Consider the following 19,941-nt stretch of genomic DNA (forward strand, 5'->3'; position numbering starts at 1 on the left):
GAGCCTTTGGTTCTTTATCCCTTTATCTCTATTTTACTTGAGGCAGCTGGGTGGGTATTATGCCCGCTCTTGGTGGGCTTTTTTAGTGGTTTTCATTTTAAGGCGGCTTTTGGTCTTCTGTGTTTGAAGTGGTCTGTTGGGCTGTAGTTTGATGCTAGAACCAATTACTGTCTTAGTAATTGGTTCTTGTGGTTTTTTGTTATGGCGAAGAATTTTTCTGCGACGGTTTTCATGAATGTCTTGATGCTTGGTAGTTTAATATCGCGATGAAGTTGAGCGTTTTCTGACAAACCAGGGTGCGTTTAGTGCCATCCTGAGACACTTGTTCTGAGTTGTTCGCAATTTTTTAATGTTTCTTTCTGTCGTGTCCCTAGGCTGGTGAGGCGTAGATTAATTGGGGTCTTATTACTGTCTTGTATATGAGGATTTTGTTATTTTGGTTTAGGAAGCCTTTCCTGTTTAGGAGAGGGTACATCTGTGCTATGGTCTGGTTGACCTTTGTGATGATGTAGTCGGTGTGCGTCTTTAAATTTAATTTCCTGTCCAGGTGTACTCCTAGGTATTTTGCTGTCTTCTGCCAGGGGATTATTTTTCCAAACATTTGAATGTTGTCTTCAGGTTCTGTTTTCCTTCTGCTGAATAATACTGCAGTACTTTTTTGTTGGATTCATTGCTATTCGCCATTTGCTGTACCAGCTTTCTAGGGTGTTGGCTGCGATTTGAAGTTTCTTGGTTGCGAGTTTTGGTCTGAGGGATCTAGCCATGATGACTGTGTCATCGGCATAGAGTGCAGTGATGGTTGGTGATAAGTTGGGGAAGTCTTCCATGTATATGGAGAAGAGTAGAGGAGATAGTAGGGATCCTTGGGGAACACCGGCCGTAATTTTTCTTTCGGTGGATCTGATTCCTTCTATTTTAATTCTGAACTTTCTGTTACTTAAGAAAGATGTAACGAGTTGGACGCCACCCTTAATAATTATTCATTTTCTTTGAATATTTGAAATAGGTTAGCTCATTTCCTAAAATTCTGAAAAAAACAAAATATACCTTTAAATTATTCATATTAAATGATTATTATTTTTTTATTTCAATTAATTAATTATTTAATTAATAATTATTAATTAAATAATTTAAAATAATAATACTTTAATATGAATAATTTAAAGGTATATTTTATGTTTTTTTTTTTTTAGTATTTTAGCTAACCTGTTTCAAATATTCAAAGAAATTTACAAGTATATATAAGTTGCATTTTTATTTCTAATAGAAAACAAAATAAATATTGGTAAACCCTTTAAAAATATCGTACATATACCTCTGTCTGAAACAAGCATAAATTTGTAATATATAGAAAAATTTGTAAGAAATCTGTAGCAAAAAGCGTAAATAAATCACTGCACCAGAAAGAACAAGGAATATTTCATTTATTTATTAAGACTAGACTCACTTTGATGTATAGTACAATTTAGCATTGAAAATGGAAAGTTAACAGCATTTGGAAATACAAGAATCAACTCTTTTGCAACTGTACTTGTCAGTTTTGCATTATTGGCCCTGCTGAAGGTGGACTCGAACTCACAACTGGTCTTTCAAAAGATCGAGGTATCTGCGAGCCCTCCAAGGGAGATCAAGTCTCTGGATACCATCTGGAAGGTTCCAGTTTTCGTATAGGGTACGTCTAATGACGCACTTACACAGATGGGTTAGTTCTGATGGATTCAGACATCGTTGCTTCAACAGAGGGATCCAGTTTTCGGTTCTATCAAGAACGCTCATGACAGAAAAATCCCACGCGGGTCTGCTTGTCGTCCACCATCCAATGAACTTTTCATCAATGACGCTTTGTAAAGTTCCAGCTGTGAGTTGAGGGGTCACGCAAAGAAGAAATTGAACGCACCTAGCTCTGTCTCGGAAATGGGAAATCTCTTTGTCTTGAGGCGTCCGATCTTCCCTGAGTATGATTTCTTCTAGGCAGAACAAAATGAGGTAACAAATACGACTTTCAACAGTTTCCCAGTTACTCTTGAAGCTCTTTGAATTCAAGGTGCCGCCGAGTCTTAGCAATAATATTGTTAGGTTAGGCCTAAAAGCCACGATGTTGCACTTCAGTAATTCGGGAAGACCGTGAGAGATGACGTCGATAAACCTTTCTCCGTGGCCAAAAATCAACCTGTTTGCATTGGCAGCACGATTAAAATAGGATACGGGAGACTCCGGCACTGTTCTAGAATTAAGTTCATCTTGTCTAAACCATGCCCACAACGGGTCTATCTTACCGGGATAGGAGAGTTCCTGTCTAAAGATGGCTTGAAAGCCATCACAGTTGTACAAACATATGAGAATTTCTCTCAATAAACTCAAGTTATTAATGTTCTTCCAGAAGCACAATTTAGCGGGGGAATAAATAAATTGTTCAAATTCGTAGTCCACAAATTTTCCACACGCTTCGGCTTTCCATCTTTTATATAAATTCACAACAGTTCGGATGTTTTGTTCGTCAATCTGTTTATCATATTGTGATTCATTTAACGTGGACAGTAAAAGCACTTTAACAGCCGAGCAAATGTTTTGTCTTAAATGCGAAATTTTTAGTGACTTATCATTGCTATCCGATGCTTGAGCCATTGGAGAGGGATGTCAACATGGATCATTTTCTTCACATTCCACATTGCAATATTTCTTTCGTATGCCGTGGCTTATAACAATGATGATTGACAATAACACATTCCCCGTGGTTCTTCGGTGCTTCAACACAGTAATCCTAATTAGTAGCACCCTTTAGGAAAAGACCGTTGGTGATAAGTCGTCTGCAAAATTCATAAAACAAATAAATTCTTATTCCTGTTTATTTAATTGCTTGATATTGTTTAAATTGGTTTAAATAAATGTAATATTACTGCATTTATTTTGGAATTAATCCTGAATTGCGATTTCTCAAAGTACATTTTACGAAAAGAAAAATCACCTTTAATATTAAAAAAAATCAAGTACATTGATGCATCAAATGCATTGTTTTTCTCCGAGAAAAAGCAATGGCAGTTTGAATCACGCTGTTCATTGCTCTCTCTCTCTCTCTCCCTCTCACACACACATATGAATCCGCAATTGAAGTACACGATTGTAACAAGGTCCTTTCGGCTGGAAAAACCTCGATTAGAATTCCTGGGCGGATTCTCCACAGACAAATCAGAAAAAAAAAAAAAAAACGCGCAGTGAATAAATAAACTTAGTAGTCTCCTCTCGATGCCTTTGTTCCCTCGCCGTAGTTCCAATCAGTTTTCATTTTATTTCTCCTATCAACCACGCTTTGGCATAGTAGCAGTGAAAAAGCAATGGCTTCCCTTATCTTTACGTTAATGAATGTATTCAATATGTGTGTGTGTGTGTGCGCGCACACACACACACACACACACACACACATCATCCTGATCCTGATTTACGCTCACGCGAACTACACTTTTTATGTTCGATGTAGGCATTCGGAGCCGAATCCTACGGAATAGGTTGGTTACTCCTTATTCCTGGAGGTATCCTATGTCTGTAGAAGCGTGTGTTCACGGAGCCAGTTTGCCTGCTTGCAGGAGGGAAAAAAACCCCACTCGGCTAACTGCGCAGACCATATATCTACCCTATAATATAAAATGATAAGACTTTTTTTGTAACGTTTTTGTGTCACGTTTTTTGTCAAGTTATTTGAAACTTTTTGAAACTCAGGGGCTACCCCTGAGTGTCGAGTATTCAAAATTCGAGTCATCAGAATTCAAGAAGAACCGGCCTACTAGTCCGGAACTCGGGGGATTGGGCGCCGTAGGCAACGGGGGAGGGTTGAAATCCCTTTCGAGTCTTAAATTCGAGTCATCAGAATTCAAGGAGAACCAGCCTACCAGTCCGGAACTCGGGGGGTTGGGCGCCGTAGGCGTCACAGGGGGGGGGATCCCCTAGTATATATATATATATATATATATATATATATATATATATATATATATATCTTCGGTCAACCAGACCGTCTAAAACAGTGGATCTGCTTATGCTAAGGTATGTTAAAATGTTGTTCATAGGTCGAATAATCAAAATGTTCTTTTATGACGTAGCAATATTTCTAACATTTTACCCTCGCCTGTGATATTTTTCCCGATTCCCATCCCTAAGAGGGGCCACATAAATTAAGACGATCCCTAATTACGACTAATTCAAATTTAGTCCAAAATTCAATCCATCTCAACACTTTTTTAAACAATATTTTCATTCCTCTGTGAAGTAGCATTGCTCTTGATATACCTTCAGCAAATTGTCGCTCTTCACCCCTGCCCTATATCCTAAAGTGTGGCATCGTTTAAAGGTAACTCCACAATGTCGTTATATTTCTAACATCTATCTTAGCTAACGTTTAGTGAGCACGTTTCAGCTAACGCCCTCCGCAAATCCCAAAAACTTTTGGGTTTGAGGCGGGCCATTTAGAATGACAAGGGTGAATCGTCGATTAAAGCTTTATCTTTGACATGTGGCTAGGCTGAGCGCTGGGTATAGTTCCTGACCTCTTATTAACTGTTACCGATAAGAATTTCAGCCACGGATTCATGGGTCAGTCAATTCAGTCCTGCCTCAGGAAAGATCGTTGGTTTGCTTTCTAACCGACCTTTTCTCGTACTGAACCTGACAGTGGTCTGCCGCCTCTTGCAGAACGTTTCTGCTGTTGGGAAACATTTGGCAGAGATAAGAGGCAAGACAAGCCCTGTCTCTCAGCAGTCTCTCCCCCCCCCCTTTATTTCGCTGGCAGGTTTTCTTACCAGTTGGTTTTCTTTTGCTAATCGTCTCGGAATTATCCTTAACAAAGGATTGTATTCCTTTTTTTTTTCTTTTTTTACCTTTCTTGTTTTTTATTTAGCGGTTTACAGAATCTCCTGTTTTATAACAGTTTGGAGCCACTTCTGCCCATTGGGAGAACTCTTGGCTTCAAAGTAGAATCAGAAATTGAAAAAGGATTGCTAAGCTTTAAGTGTAGCATAATAGAATCAAAGACTATTTATGAACTCACTCCTTATGGGGGGGGGGGGATATCGCATTGTTTGTAAAAGATCTAGCAATCGTAAATAAATAACTGAAGGTATTTGACTGTGCTGGAGTGAAAATCGCTCCACTTATGATCAGCGGTCTCTAAGAATAGTCAAAATGGACAGGTCAGAGTATATAAGAAATGGTGACGAAATCATTCATTGTATATTTTAGAAGTGGGGAGCAATCCCTGTCCCCAGTTTCGTGATCATCAGCTCTGTAGAGTTCAGAAGACACGTTTTTAGGTGTGGCACTTGCGCCTATCTAGGCGTAGAATTTTCACGAACAAAATGCAGGAACTTGACTGAAACTAAACATATCCTAAAACACAGCAACATTCCTTGTAGACTACGTTAAAAAAAGCCATCTTTTGTCTGTATTACACACACGCAGAAGTAATGTGAGGATACCAATGAACCAGTCACAAGACCCCCCCCCCTCCATTCTTATGACATGGACAAGAAGTGTCCCACCACAGACAGCACTCTAGATTTTCCTCCGCTGAAACCAATGGCACAACACTGACTGCTACTGAGAAGATGAAACTAGCTGAGTTCACTAATAAACGTCGCCAGGAAAAACCAAAAGAGAAGAAACAAACTTACAAGACACAGAGAAAAGTTATGTTACTCCCTCCCACCTCCACACACACACACACACACAATAAACAGTCGTAATGAAAACAAAAGCCATGCTTGTGTAAACAGACTTAAATAATCCGATATATTATAATACATACTGTATTTAGATAATTATCTAAATACAGTATGTTATTATAATTATTATAATAACATACTGTTATTATAATAATTATATTTAAGATATAAAGATATAAAAAATAAATATTAAAATAACATTAATATTATAATATTAATTATAAATATAAATTATTGTAATAATTACGGTTAGGGGAGAAAGAAAGATGCGATTTTTAGAGCAATTATATCAAGTAATCGACACAATTGGCTAAAAAGGAAGTTACATTAGCTTCATTGGAAATAACCATAAGGATAGATAATATTGTTGATTTTTAAGAGTTTTTATCAACAATAACTTGTTGATAAAAAATAAGTTATTGGAACAACACCAAAACACTATGTTTCAGTAAACCCGAGCAAAAATTTTGCTAGTAGCCAAATAATCCGAAATTTTCGCTACTCACCGCTGCCTCAAAATAGTTCTCTCGTTGCTGAAAGCTAATCTTAACATTAACTGCAAAGATAAACAAATATATTGCGCACGACGGAATAGCCTCGCAAGACAAAAATCTGTTAATTACGTAGCGATATGACAGTGCGATTTTGTGCATTCCTGTGATTGGTAATGAACGTCGGTAAGCCTGTCTGATAACTGCAAGCAAAGAAGAGCACGCATCAATTGGCATGCGCGAATGTTAAAATTAAACTTACCGCTTATTAGATTGATACGCATGTACGTTAGAAATTCTATGATTCATCGTGAAGTACTGCTTGAATAGTTAGTTTCTCGAATTTAAATGGTTTTACCGAATACAATGCAATTTGTGATATTTTTTGTTAACTGCGTCATAGTATCTTGAGCATGCGCTCGAATTTATATTTAAAATTAGCGTTTGAAGGTCCTTGTTGGTTGCAAGATATAAATAGATGGCGTTCGTGAGTACTCGGAAAGAAACTACAAATGATTAGGAGTCAGATACAAAATAAAAAAGTGAATTAGGTGGCAAGCTGCCATTTGTTATTTGTAATTAATAATGAAGATGGTATAAAAGAAATGACTGCTTTCAGGTGAATGTATTTAGTTTTCTGAAAGCGTAACTAAAAAAAGGCTAATATGAAACATTAATTTTTAGTTAAGATTTGTAAAGTTCCTAAATATCTCCCGATTCGTTTGTTTTTTCACTGAAAATTACATAAATATTACACTCTGGCTGACGAACTTTTAGTAAAACATGCGGTTTTTTATACTTTTAATAAAAAATAAAAATATAGAGAATCTTACGAACATTTGTCCAGACTTTAGTTTTCGTTTAAATTCGATCATTTCCAGTTTAAAATAATAATAATGCAAAGCATTTGGAAAAGTGCAAGGTAATCAGAGACCACGATGAGTCTCTGACTCCATGGAGGTTTTTATAATAACAATAATAATAATAATAATAATAACTTCCTCCATCCCTTGGTTAGAATTTAATAAAGTTTGATATTTAGAATTCCATACTAAGATTTGTCGAGTCACCTAAATTTTGGTTTGAATCGGATTGGGGAACATTTTAGTACCAGAATCTGGCTTCCAAACACACAAATTTCGTCATTTAGTATCGCTATTAATATTGATTATGCTATTTACTCGAAACATAATACAAGTTACGAATGATAATAAAAACAACGCATTTCAATAAATAATAACATGATATGTAAAAGAATAAATAAAATAAAATAACTGCTCTAGGTTCATTTTTTTTATATAATCAATTACGTCACCAGGCAGGAATGCCATTGAAAACACACCTATTTTTAATAATGTCTAACAATTTATGCTCTTGGCTAAAATACTGTAGACAGTTATTTGTAACATCATTGCAAAATATTTTATTATTAATTATTTAAATTAAGGGATATTAAATCCCACATTATTTCAAAGCCGAATAAGATACTCAAAGATCGGAATCAAAGACTTTCATGCCGAATATAGCAAACTATAATAAAAGTTTCGGCGGATTGTAGCGCAAGCTAAAGCACGTAGTTCAACACTAGGGCAACTCGTAGCAAAGGTGGATAAAGTTTTGATCACTATTCTTAGTATTTCCCATAATGTAAAACACATCTCCTAGGAGATGTATGATGTTATACATTATGGTGGAAGTTCACTACCCAGACCAGTTTCGACCTTTATTGAGGTCTTGTCAGTGAGTAATTTAAATAATGTTACATCGCCGAAGTGAAGCCTATTGGCTCTTTTATTTAAGTTATTATTAATTAGCTACTAAAAATATGAACTGAAATTTCTTGAGTAATTATATTTTAAATGAGAAATTTCATTAAATTCCATCTAGCTGGAACGGAATTCTTATTTTGTAAAATTTTACACTAAAACTGATCCCCTATTAACCGCATTTTTAAAGATTTTTAGTATCACCGTATTTGTTTAAATTGCCGCAATCAGGGCCGACTCTACCGACGGTGCAACGCGTGCATTTCCACGGGGCGACAATTTTGGGGGGAGCGGCTAAAATGAAAGTGAATAAAATGAAGATGTGGAATAAATAATAATAATAATAATAATAATAATAATAATAATAATAATAATAATAATAATAATAATAATAATAATAATAATAATAATAATAATAATAATAATAATAATAATAATAATAACCAAGCCTGTGTAGCTCAGTGGATGTGGCGTTTGCACACCACCGCGCTTGTCCGCACGAAGGAAGACTTCATTTCGAGTCTAGTCGGCGACTAGAGGAAATTTTTCTAACCCTTTTTTCGACCGGTTCCTGAGTTAGTCGATCTCTGGCACGGGCAACCAGGTTTTTCCTCCCGGAAACTCGGGTTTTTCGTCCTGTAAACTCAAGAAAATCGACCGTAGAACCCACATTATTTCAGACATTAAATATATTGTGTTAGGGTTAGGGACCACGAGATGGCGGCACATTTGAGCCGTCTCTCTTCACTGCGTACCGCTTAATTAGTGATAACTTTGGGCCATCTGTCTCTGATTGGGTACCAGTGGAGATTGAACTGCCCACTCAGTCTCCAAAAGTTAGATAGGGCTAAATGGCCTCGCCTACTCCCGTATATACGGGAATAAAAAGGCGTTAGCTGATTTATTATTTATTTATATAATAATATTGAGTAAGATCGCAGTTTTTATAATAAGTTGACCAGTGACTTATGCCCATGATGCTGTTTCTATTTCCGACAATCCGTCGACCAATGATACTCGCGTAATGCTCTTCGGTATAAATCGACCTTCAGCATGAATCGACTATTCTTGGAAAGACGCTAAGCAGGGACCTACAAACGGTGGGCGAACTATAATCGAAGCTATGTGAGTCATTCTTCGCTTACTCTCTTTCCCTCTCGTCTCTCCTCTCTATTCCTTGCACACGCAACAATGGAGTCTGCAATAAAACTGCATTTAAAAGTTCATTATGCGATATTATATTTCCATCTTGTGCTTGTTAACTTACTATGAATTGAATTTCCCACTGATAGCTGGTGTTAAATTTTGAATGAGAAGAATTATAATATCATAGTATCTCATTCAGAGGTTAACATAATCTGCCATTCCCAAGGCCAATTTTGTTCATCAGAATAAATGTTCAAATATTACCTACTGTTGTGTGCCACTATTTTGTGTAATATATTTGTAAAAATTTGTAGTTGTTAGTTGTATTAATGATGATAATTCATAGTATTGGGTATGCATACATTGTGAACTAAACACGGGAACTTGGAACTTAATCCGATTATATGAATTACTGCCTAAGGCAAGACACGTTACTAGAAAACGGGTCATATACGAAGTAATTGAAATTTTCACTGAGTCCCTCTCTTAGAGTAACGGCCGTCGATATTGTAATCTCCAGAACGTTTCACTTGTTTTTGGGTGTGTATTAAGGAAAGTTGATTTTGCTCAGTGTTAGTGACTGTTACAGTGATAAGATTTTTTTTTTTTTAGTTTTATGTAAATTAGTAGTTAGTACAGTGTTTCAACCACCATTAATTACTAAATAATACCATACTAATAATAATATTTTATTGTAGGGTTTAAAACAATTTTAATATTCAAATAGATAGATAGGGCTAACTGGCCTCGCCTACTCCCGTATACGGGAATAAAAAGGCGTTAGCTGATTTTTTTTTTTTAAAATAGATTACAATGTCCGATAAAAGAAAAAACTATCAGTTGCAGAATATCGGAAACTGAAAAAGAACGTGATATTCAAAAACATAGCGGGACTTTACTTAAATATCTAAAAACTGAATCAGCTGATGTAGGGCAGGAGGAAATAAGTAAATGTACCACAACCAATGATTCTGAGCTCATGGCAAGTACTTCTAACTCGGATCCCAGAAACATAGACATTGCAAGGAATCTCGAAAAATGAGACTGATATGACAATTTCCGAATCTAGAGATTTAAGTGATGAACTTGATAGGTACACTGATCCAGCTAGATGGAATCCTTCTTTAAGCCGAAAGGCTGGAAATGGTAAAAAAAGGGCCCGCCTGAGAAACCAAACAGTGATTTCATTTTTCCGCGCAGCTCTAATGGTAGGAAATTTTCATTAAATTTTTACGCCAGGGAACTAAGCAATGGAGAACATATTAATCGATCATGGTTAGTGTATTCAAAAGAAAAAGATTCTGTATTTTGTTTCTGCTGTAAGTTGTTTTTCAGTAATATAATGTCATTCACTACTGATGGGTATAATGATTGAGGTCATTTATATGTGTATCTTAATGAACACGAGAAATCCAAAAACCATTTGGAGTCCCATAAAAAGTGGATTGAATTATCGTCCAGGCTTAAATTAGAACAGACAATTGATTCAATACAGCAAAAGTTATTAAATTCCGAAATTCGGCACTGGAGGAGCATAATAGAACGCCTAATTGCTGTTGTCCAGTTCTTGGGTCAACAATGCTTACCATTTCGTGGAACGTCTGATAATTTATATGACCCTAATAATGGAAATTTTTTACAGCTTGCTGAACTGATTGCCAGATTTGACAGTGCTATGTCTGAACATTTAATGAGAGTAGCTTGTGGTTCGGCTCAACATTATCTTGGGGAAAATATTCAAAATGGATTGATTGTTCTCCTCTCTGGAACCATAAAAAACAATTAATTTCTATGGTTGAGAAAGCTAAATATTACAGCATAGTTGCAGACTGTACTCCCGATGTAAGCCACATTGAACAATTAACATTAATTGTAAGATTTGTTAATACGGATGCAACTGATATCAACATTCATGAACATTTTCTTGGTTTCATTCCTATAGAAGCCACTACAGGCTAAGCGTTAACCGAATGTATCGTAAGAAAATTATCAGACATGAATATTCCAATCACAAACATGCGTGGCCAGGGTTATGACAATGGATCAAACATGAAAGGAAAGCATTCAGGAGTTCAACAACGCATTAGGGACTTGAACCCAAGAGCTTTTTATATCCCTTGCTGTTCTCGTTCTTTCAACTTGGTGGTCAATGATGCCGCAATGTCATCTAGAGAAGGGATTTCATTTTTTGAAACGGTTCAGAAATTGTATGTATTTTTCTCAGCGTCAACGCTGAGTTGGGGAATCCTTAAGACACATATTACAACCCTAATGCCCAAGCCATTAAGTACAACTCGCTGGTGAATCTAGAATCGACGCTATTCGTCCTTTAAGACTATATTGAGGAGTTTTATTATGCACTGATAGAAATTGCTGATGATGAGTCAGTAGACAAAATGGCGAGACACGAAGCTAAAACCCTTGCTCTAAAACTTAGAGACTTTAAATTTTTATGTTGTCTGGTTATATGACACTATGTTTTAAATGAAATTAATGTTGCAAGTAAACTGTTGCAAAGCATAAAGATGGAATTGTCTAGCGCCATAACAACAGTGGGTAATGTTCTCAAAAGTCTTAAGAGTCTCAGAAATGATAAATCATTTCAAAATTTTCTTGTCGATGCTACAACATTAGCTGAGAAAGTCGATGCTGATGCTGATTTGAAACCAACATTCGAAAGTACCAGATTGCGTCAGCGGAAAAAGCAGCATGATTATGAAGCAAGAGATGAACCTATTTTAGATCCCCAAACAAAATTCAAAGTTGAGGTTTTCTTTTTTATTATTGATGTTGAACTAATTCTATTGAAGAAAGGTTCGAGCACTTGGAACATCACAGTTCACATTTTTTATTTTTACATAACATCTCTAAATTAAAATCTGAGACGACAAATGAGCTCTTAGACAATTGTAAAAACCTAGAAGCCGTTTTAACACATGAAGAAAATAGAGACATCGATGCAATTGAGCTATGTGATGAACTGAAAGTAGTGTCCAAATTAGTACCAGAAAATACGCGCCAATTGAAGTTTTTCGTTTTATTATTGAAAATAACTTTGCTCCGAATGTCGCTGTCACCCTAAGAATATTACTGACATTGCCTGTGACGGTTGCAAGTGGTGAGCGTAGTTTCTCAAAACTGAATCTTATTAAAACTTACGCTCAACAATGGCCGAAACTAGATTGGAAGGTCTTGCCATGATTTCAATTGAACATGAAATCGGTCAGAAATTAGACTATGCAGACCTAATTTTTGATTTTGCAAATATGAAAGCAAGAAAAATGTATTTTTAATCAGTAGACACTAAAAACAATATAAATTCTAATTAAAATAATGTGAAAATAGTGCTAAAACTATAACGTGTACATTCTATAGTTAAGTGTAACTCAACAGTTCACCATTGTACAAGTGAAGATCGTTCAGTATATTTAAGTAATAAATTATTACTACATTTCATTTAATTGTCAGTTGATGAAGTCGATGGTTTATTTTATGAATATGCAGTATTCTAATCACTTTATTAGTTCATTACTATTAATGGTACTATATTTAAAATTAATGGTCATGAAGCTAATGTTGAACATAAAGGTTTTCAAAATTCCAAAAGTTAATTTGAGGTTGGTGTTGGGGCAGCAAGTAATGGATTGCATAGGGTGACAAAAATTCTAGAGTCGGCCCTGCTACTAAACATATGAACTGAAATTTCTTGAGTAATTATTTTAAATGAGAAATTTCATTAAATTCCATCTAGCTGGAACGGAATAATTATTTTGTAAAATTTTACACTAAAACTGATTCCCTATTAACCGCATTTTTAAAGATTTTTAGTATCACCGTATTTGTTTAAATTGCCTCAATACACTGGTTTTCGTAAATTTAGGAACAAAGAGAAAATTCGCGATGATTCGGGGGTGGGCGGACTTTGAAAATTAGATACACTGTGTAAAAAGCGAGGCTGAGGCTGATTATCATATACAAATGAGTGTCTTAAGCAGTATACGCAAATCAGCTACGGAAAGGACGTTGCGAATGATTTTCCTTTTCCTGTGTGAAGTGAGAATTAGACATTTCGTGATAGCAAAACTCTTGGATATTGCTGCAAAAACTCATCATTTAACCGATGAATTCAGGTGATGAGCCATCGTAAGACTAGAAGCCGGCCAAAGTCAGGTGGAAGTAGCTAGTAGATGCATTCGAGTCGTTCCTCGGTTCAGACTGTGGAATTAATTCCAATCAGAGCCGTACTTGTGCACTGGCGCACGAGGCTCTAGCTGGGGGTCCCGAAAAAGTAGAGCCAATTTAATGGCCTAAACAGTGAGGGGGGGGGGGGGTCAGAGCACTCTATGCCGCGGAAAAAGTGCAAATTCAGCCCTGATTCCAAGTCACAAACGGCATCCTGGGGGATACAGTGAATGAAGGCTACTGCTACAACCGCAGTAGTTGATCGATATCTCAGATTAGCTGTTCTACGAAACAGGAGTGCTTTCTCGAATCAGGTAAGATGTGACCTAGCGTCGGCTACAGGAACATTGGTATCTGCTTCTAGTGTGCGCAGAAGGCTTAAAATAGTTGGTTCGTATGCTAGTCAACCATTAGTCTGAGTTCCCTTATCCCGACTGCACAGGAAAGAACGTTCGAAATGGGCCAGGCTTCATGTCAGCTGGACCCAAGACCAATAGGATTCGGTATTGTTAACAGACGAATCCCAATTTGCTCTACAAAGCGATAACAGGCGTGAATGTCCGTGAATGGACAATTATTATGGTAGAGGTAGTGTGATGGTTGGGGAGGCATCTTGTACGCATGGACTGGCCAGCCAGGTATCCTAATCTTAATCTTATTGAGCATGTCTGGGATGCTCTAGATAGACGTGTTGCTGCTCTCAATCCCTCCTCCCCTTTCCCCAAAACCTTGAGGGTATTAGGAGAGCTTTGCTGGAGCAATGGTTCTTGTTACCAACTAAGCTCCCGAACAAACACCATTATAAAGTGGAATGGAACATCGTTGCGAGAGCTGTAGTGCTGTGAGAGAGAGAGAGAGAGAGAGAGAGAGAGAGAGAGAGAGAGAGAGAGAGAGAGAGGTGACCAAATTCCTTACTGAGATACTTTGACCTCTTGTTTTTGATCGTTTGTCTTCATGTATCGATTTATTATAGAATTAAAGTATTTGTTTACAATTTTAAGTAGGTGTTTCTTTCACATCTCATATCATGCTGCTTTTCTCCGAATTGTATAAAAAATTATCGTGATTTTTCTCTTTGTATCTTAATTTATGAAAACCAGTCTAGAAAATGCAGGCATACAAGTCCCAAGTAAATACAACACATGAAGAACTAGCATCAGGAACAGGAAACTTCACTGCGTGAAACGCAAAAAAATAAAAAAATAAAATAATAATTCTGGAAGGAGAAATTTTAAATGCGGACGCTCTTGCATACTACAATTCTATCCAAGTAAGGAAAATATAATGTTAACGTTCTTGTTTTTTATAAGAATATAGCGGTAAAGTTACCGTTATAACTAGTGTTGGAGATTATTTGAAACGTTCATTGTAAAACTGAAGTATTCAAACCAAATTTTTCTTTTTCTAGGCACCGTACTTTTTGTTTCATGTGTCCATTTAAACTATTCATATTTGGTCTTTATATACTTTAAAAAAATTTAAAACTAATATTTGGTTGATGGTATTTCAGTCATGGACAGCACATTAAGCTTAGGGAAACGTTTCTTGGGAAAGAAAAAACAAGGATGAGGTGAGTGTTACCAATAACTCTGAATATACAATCTTACTTTTCATCATTAGACCTTCATGGAAGCAAAAAATGTATCGTGGGAGGTCCTTAATATCTCACAAAGTTTATTGAACCTTGCCTTCGCATTTACTACACTCTCAGTCTTGTCAGAAATTGATTTTTCAGTGGTTTGGACGCTGGCAAACGCAAATGGAACTCTGTAAATGATTATTTCGAGTAAATATTCGATTAAAAATAAATCTTTAACGAGACTGGTTGCAAAAATGTGGTTTATTATTACAATTGTACAACTTAATTGTTATCGCCTTCATCACACTCCAACATCATACTCCCTTCCTCGATCTATACACCGTTGCATACGAATTTTCCATTGTTGGAAGCAGTGCTGCAAGTCATCAGGTGTTATCTGTTTCAGTAGCTCCGACGTTTTTTACTTTACCTCATCCATCATGGAACAGCTGACAGCGGAGCCAGGCTTGCAGGAGAAGATCATCACATGTGATGAGACGTGCATTTTCCAGTACGATCCAGAAATAAAAAGACAATCGATGCACTGGAAAACCCACATCACCGAGTATGAAAAAGCAAGTATGAACAAGTCAAAACTGAAGGCAATGCTGATCATTTTATATATATCAATGGGGTGGTAATGATTGAATGGGTACCAGAGGGTCAAAGAGTTAGCCATCATTATTACCTTGAGGTTCTGGCCAAGATGAGAGAACGAGTGAGAAAGAAGAGACCCGATCTGTGGAGAACGACGCTTGGATTCTCCATCAGCACAACTCTCCAAATCACAGTGCACTGTCTGTAAAAGAATATTTGTCTGATAAGGAGATCCAGTGTTGGACCATCCACTTTACTCACCGAACTTAGCTCCATTCGACTTTTATCTTTTTCCAAAGTTAAAATCCACAGTGAAGGGCACCCATTTTCAGTCAGTGGATGAGGTAAAGGAGAAAACGGCAGCGCTACTGAAGCAGATAAAAACTGATGACTTGCAGCACTGTTTTCAACAATGGAAAATCCGTACGCAACGGTGTATAGATCGAGGAAGGGAGTATGATGAAGGCGATAACAATTAAGTTGTACAGTTGTAATAATAAACCACATTTTTGCAATCAGTCTCGTTATTTAATAGCCACACACACACACACATCGTAGATATGACAGGCAACTGCTGCTATCTCAAGTTCCTACTGCTGAATAGTGTGTGTGTATTCTTTTGTCAGTTCTTCTGAGTATGGTATTACGAATTATTTTATGAAAGTAAAATCCTTGCCTAGGTAATTACTTAATGAAATCAGAGATGGACTAATTCGGAATCGAACTGAAAGAATTTCCTAAAAGCCTTTCTTCCATTTTGAAAGTAGTGTCAAAAGCGTTGTTTTAGTTGATGTTTGTTTGTTTTGGATTTGCGGCTGAAACAACTAAAGTTATCAAGCCTGCGTATTATATCTGCAAATTGCGTGTGTTCTTCTAGCTGATTTGCATGTTTTGCGGATAAAACCGAATTTCCAGAGGAAAAAACCCTGCCACTTCCATATGATCTTTAACTGACCGAAGCTTCTGGAAATTTATAATAATAATAATAATATTATTATTATTATTATTATTACGGGCAACTCCAAGGATACTACAGACTCATCGAGGGATGCCCTAAACATCATGTCAAGAACAGCTATTCATCATTCGCACAGTATCTATCATACTTTGCTTTGAACTCATTTACAGTCATTGCACCTACAACAGGCTCTGGCAGCTTATTCCACTCACTCACCACTCTCCAAGTAAAAACCCTAGTTCTAACATCCTTGCTAACTACACTCTTGCTCAATTTCCATGGATGGCCCCTAGTTCTCCCACCACCAGACCTGTTCTGAAAAATTTCTTCTGGATTAATCTTGTAAAAACCCTTCAGTAATTTGAATGTCTCAATCATATCACCCCTTTTCCACCTATGAACCAATTTCTGTGGGTTACAGAAATTGGTTGATAGGTAGTAAGGTTCTCGTAAGGTTCACTCCATAGACCAGCTACCATCTTGGTCACTCGCCAAGTCACTCTGGATCCTTTCTACCTCCTCCTCATCAAGAAGAATCTCTGGCACCTAGATCTGGGCAGTGGTCAAGATGGGGTCTTATCAAGGCTCGATAAAGAGGTAAAACAGTAACCTGCTTGTCTCTGCTCGGCAAAGTATTCTTCACTTACCAAGTGATTTGATGAGCTGATTTAGTCACTTTTGCTATGTGCCTCCTAAACATCAACCCCCTATTCCACCTACACTCCCAAATCTCTGGCTTCATCCATTTTCTAGAGTACAGTTCCACCAATGTGGTATACTGCTGCTAATCTTTTCATCCCAAAATGCATAAAATTACACTTTGCCGCATTACACTGACACCCATTCTCCTCAGCCCGGTCTGCTAATCTATCCAAATCATCCTGCAAAATTTTGACATCGCGTGGATTCACTATTGCTCTACCCAACTTTGCATCATCAGTAAATAAATGAACAGTTCCGAGCGTAAATGTCAGCCTAAATCTTAAGGTAATTTTTATTTTCATATTAAATTGTTGGACTTTTTTACACTTATATCGTACGTAACCATAAGCGCTGGGCTATGAATTCACACCTTTCCATTAAGAAAGAAAAGTAGGCATTGGAGAATAAACGCATAATACCATTGTTGAGAAAACTATAATTGATACGCAATAGTGAGCTAGTAATAAAACAATAAACTTCCTCAAATGCAAATGCAGAACTTACCTATGTGCTTAAGCACAGAATGGCTCGGCCAAAAGGCCGCACCTCATCTAGTGATTTAAATGATAAAATTGGTTCAGCTGTTGCTACTCTTCTAGCATCTCCTAAAGAAGACAAACAGTCAACAAAACAGGTAGATGAACAAAACCTTCGAACTGTTATCGATCTATATTACCAATGGAAGAAACAGCTTCATATGGAATACGAAGATTTCGAATGTGAAGATTTGGTTTACACTCTGGCTAAAGTGTCCTTTTGGAAGAACATCGATAACATGAGACTCGTAAAGGAAATTCTATTGTGTTTGTATCACTGTGACTGCTTTCAAGGCATCGTAAACCAGGAGCTGGTGTATCCAGTTGAAATCCACCCATTATGGGCATGGCCTGGTAAGGATTTACCTAAAAATCGGGCCGTACAGGAGTCGCCTGTATCCTATTTTCATCGTGTTGCCAATGCAAACAGGCTGAAGTTTAGTTTTGATCAACGATTTCTAGACATAATCTCTGAGCGCATGCCTGGTTTCTACTTGTTCAGTTTTGCACCACGTAGACCCCATCTACTATTACTGTTATTGAGGTTGGGGTGTAAGCTAAATCCTGCGAGATTTAGACGTGACTCAATGAGCATACGAAACTACTGTTGTTATCATATTTTGAAATGTATGGAATTGCTCATACTCAGTGAAGGTAATGATCCTGAAGAGGAGCAGAGGTACTTTTTTCGAAGTCGGATCTTGTGTGTTCATTATCTTCTCCGGGTTACTCGTCAGCTAGATGTTGCCACTTTAAAAAAGGTGATTAATCGTTCTTTTGATGATTTCTGGCAATACAAAAGGCCGAATTGGGATTTATCTCCAATGAATGTACTTGATAGAACACTTAAATGGACTTCTTTTTTGAAAGAACGATTCTTGAGTCCTTCCAAGCTAACTCATTTGTGTCGATGCGTCATCAGGCGTGTTTTGAATGTAAACTGGCAGCTTCCAGACGGAATTAAAAGACTTAATCTCCCACTTGCTCTTCATAGATATGTCGATCTTCAAGAAGATTAAACGGTGGATCTAGTTTCCTGCTGAACTGAAGATATTCATTCTGTGAAGCTGAGAAGTTGATTTCTAAAATTAGGAAAAATAAAATAAAAATCAAACATGGTAATGTTCAAAGAGAAAAAAAAAACATGCATTTTGCAATAGCATTCTTTTGTATTACATCACTCATTATTACATAAATTTAATTTAGAGCCAGTTTTGGCTCATGTGCTGCACAACACATGAGCTAAAAATTTATTCGCTTTGTAGCATATAATTTTGATACTAAAATGGCTCGAGCGAAGGAATATTGAGAGGATTCCATAGCTCAGCAAATTTTAGTAATGATTCTGATTACTAAATTTCAGTAGAATCTATCTATCAAGTGTAGAATTATTATATGCGCACTCATAGATAAAATATATAATCCTTACCCTTTGATTTTTATGACTTTCCCCCTATCAAAGGTTGTAACCTCATGGCATACTGGTACTGTGGTAAGGATAGGATTATGTAAGTTGGGAACTCTGTTCCAAAAAAACGTGGCATGGCCTTTTTTAAGGCCACTTGAGCCCTTCAGTTAGCAAGGCAGAAGTCTCACATGGTTGATGAAAATACCAGATCCAGAGAATAAAAATACAGTTTATATTCACAAAATGGCTTTCATGTTTTACGGCTGGACCTACACTGATAATATGAGGAATTCTTATTCAGAGAAGATGAAAAAGTTCATGTGTGTGTGTATTAAAATTTCAACAAATTAATTTGAAAAAAAAATTAAGTAAAAATTAAAAAATTAAGTCTTAATTTTCTAATTAATATTCTTAATTAGAAAATTAAGAATAACATGAAATATAAGCTCTTATGAAAAATGAATACCGACTGACTGAATCTTGGATAATCTGTTTTTCTAGTGATGCTGACGTTTTCTCAACAGTTGGTAAGAAGGTTTGCTTCATGAACTTCTCACTTGAGAAGCGCAAGAGCATTTGGAACTGATCAACGCCCTGTATCTCGTAATATTTGAGACTCAGTGAAGTATAGAAAAATCTGTACAAAACGATACGTATAGTTTAAATATTTATTTTTAAGGTTTTGAAACGTCTCCTCATGGTATCAGAGAGGGTACTTCAGTGAATCCATGGATGGGGACTTCTCCATGATAATGCTTTTACCTATTAACTTAACTTTGTGTGTGGGGGGCGCTCGTGTGCGTGCATGTGATCAGACCATGCAGTGCAAAATTTGTGTTTAGTGGAGTTTGCAAGTATCTTTATT

General features: G+C 36.7%; 2 protein-coding genes across 3 annotated transcripts; one reads left to right on the plus strand and one right to left on the minus strand.

The window, feature by feature from the left end:
* Positions 1 to 1,407: 1,407 nt before the first annotated feature.
* LOC150110028 (uncharacterized) lies at positions 1,408 to 6,580 on the minus strand. Of its 2 annotated transcripts, none has more exons than XM_090390780.1 (2): positions 6,465 to 6,580; positions 1,408 to 2,807 (listed from the first exon to the last, which is right to left on the minus strand). In XM_090390780.1, the coding sequence occupies exon 2, from the start codon at positions 2,623 to 2,625 to the stop codon at positions 1,576 to 1,578; it is 1,050 nt and encodes a 349-aa protein (XP_090246906.1). In that variant the 5' UTR covers positions 2,626 to 2,807; positions 6,465 to 6,580; the 3' UTR covers positions 1,408 to 1,575. The 2 variants fall into 2 exon arrangements, with proteins under 2 accessions (XP_090246906.1, XP_090246897.1); XM_090390771.1 differs by lacking the exon at positions 6,465 to 6,580 and adding an exon at positions 6,218 to 6,392.
* An 11,075-nt stretch (positions 6,581 to 17,655) lies between these two features.
* LOC150110029 (uncharacterized) lies at positions 17,656 to 18,687 on the plus strand. The gene has a single exon (XM_090398611.1). The coding sequence runs from the start codon at positions 17,656 to 17,658 to the stop codon at positions 18,685 to 18,687; it is 1,032 nt and encodes a 343-aa protein (XP_090254737.1).
* The last annotated feature ends 1,254 nt before the right edge of the window (positions 18,688 to 19,941 follow it).

The sequence above is a fragment of the Typopeltis vanoorti genome, chromosome 1 (genome assembly GCF_054136105.1).
Source record: "Typopeltis vanoorti isolate ZY-2024b chromosome 1, IOZ_Tvanoo_1.0, whole genome shotgun sequence".
Classification (NCBI taxonomy): Eukaryota; Metazoa; Arthropoda; class Arachnida; order Uropygi; family Thelyphonidae; genus Typopeltis; species Typopeltis vanoorti.

Bases quoted from the DNA above. Each gene is read 5' to 3' on its own strand.
- LOC150110028 (XM_090390780.1), bottom strand. From the start codon at position 2,625: ATGGCTCAAGCATCGGATAGCAATGATAAGTCACTAAAAATTTCGCAT.
- LOC150110029 (XM_090398611.1), top strand. From the start codon at position 17,656: ATGGCTCGGCCAAAAGGCCGCACCTCATCTAGTGATTTAAATGATAAA.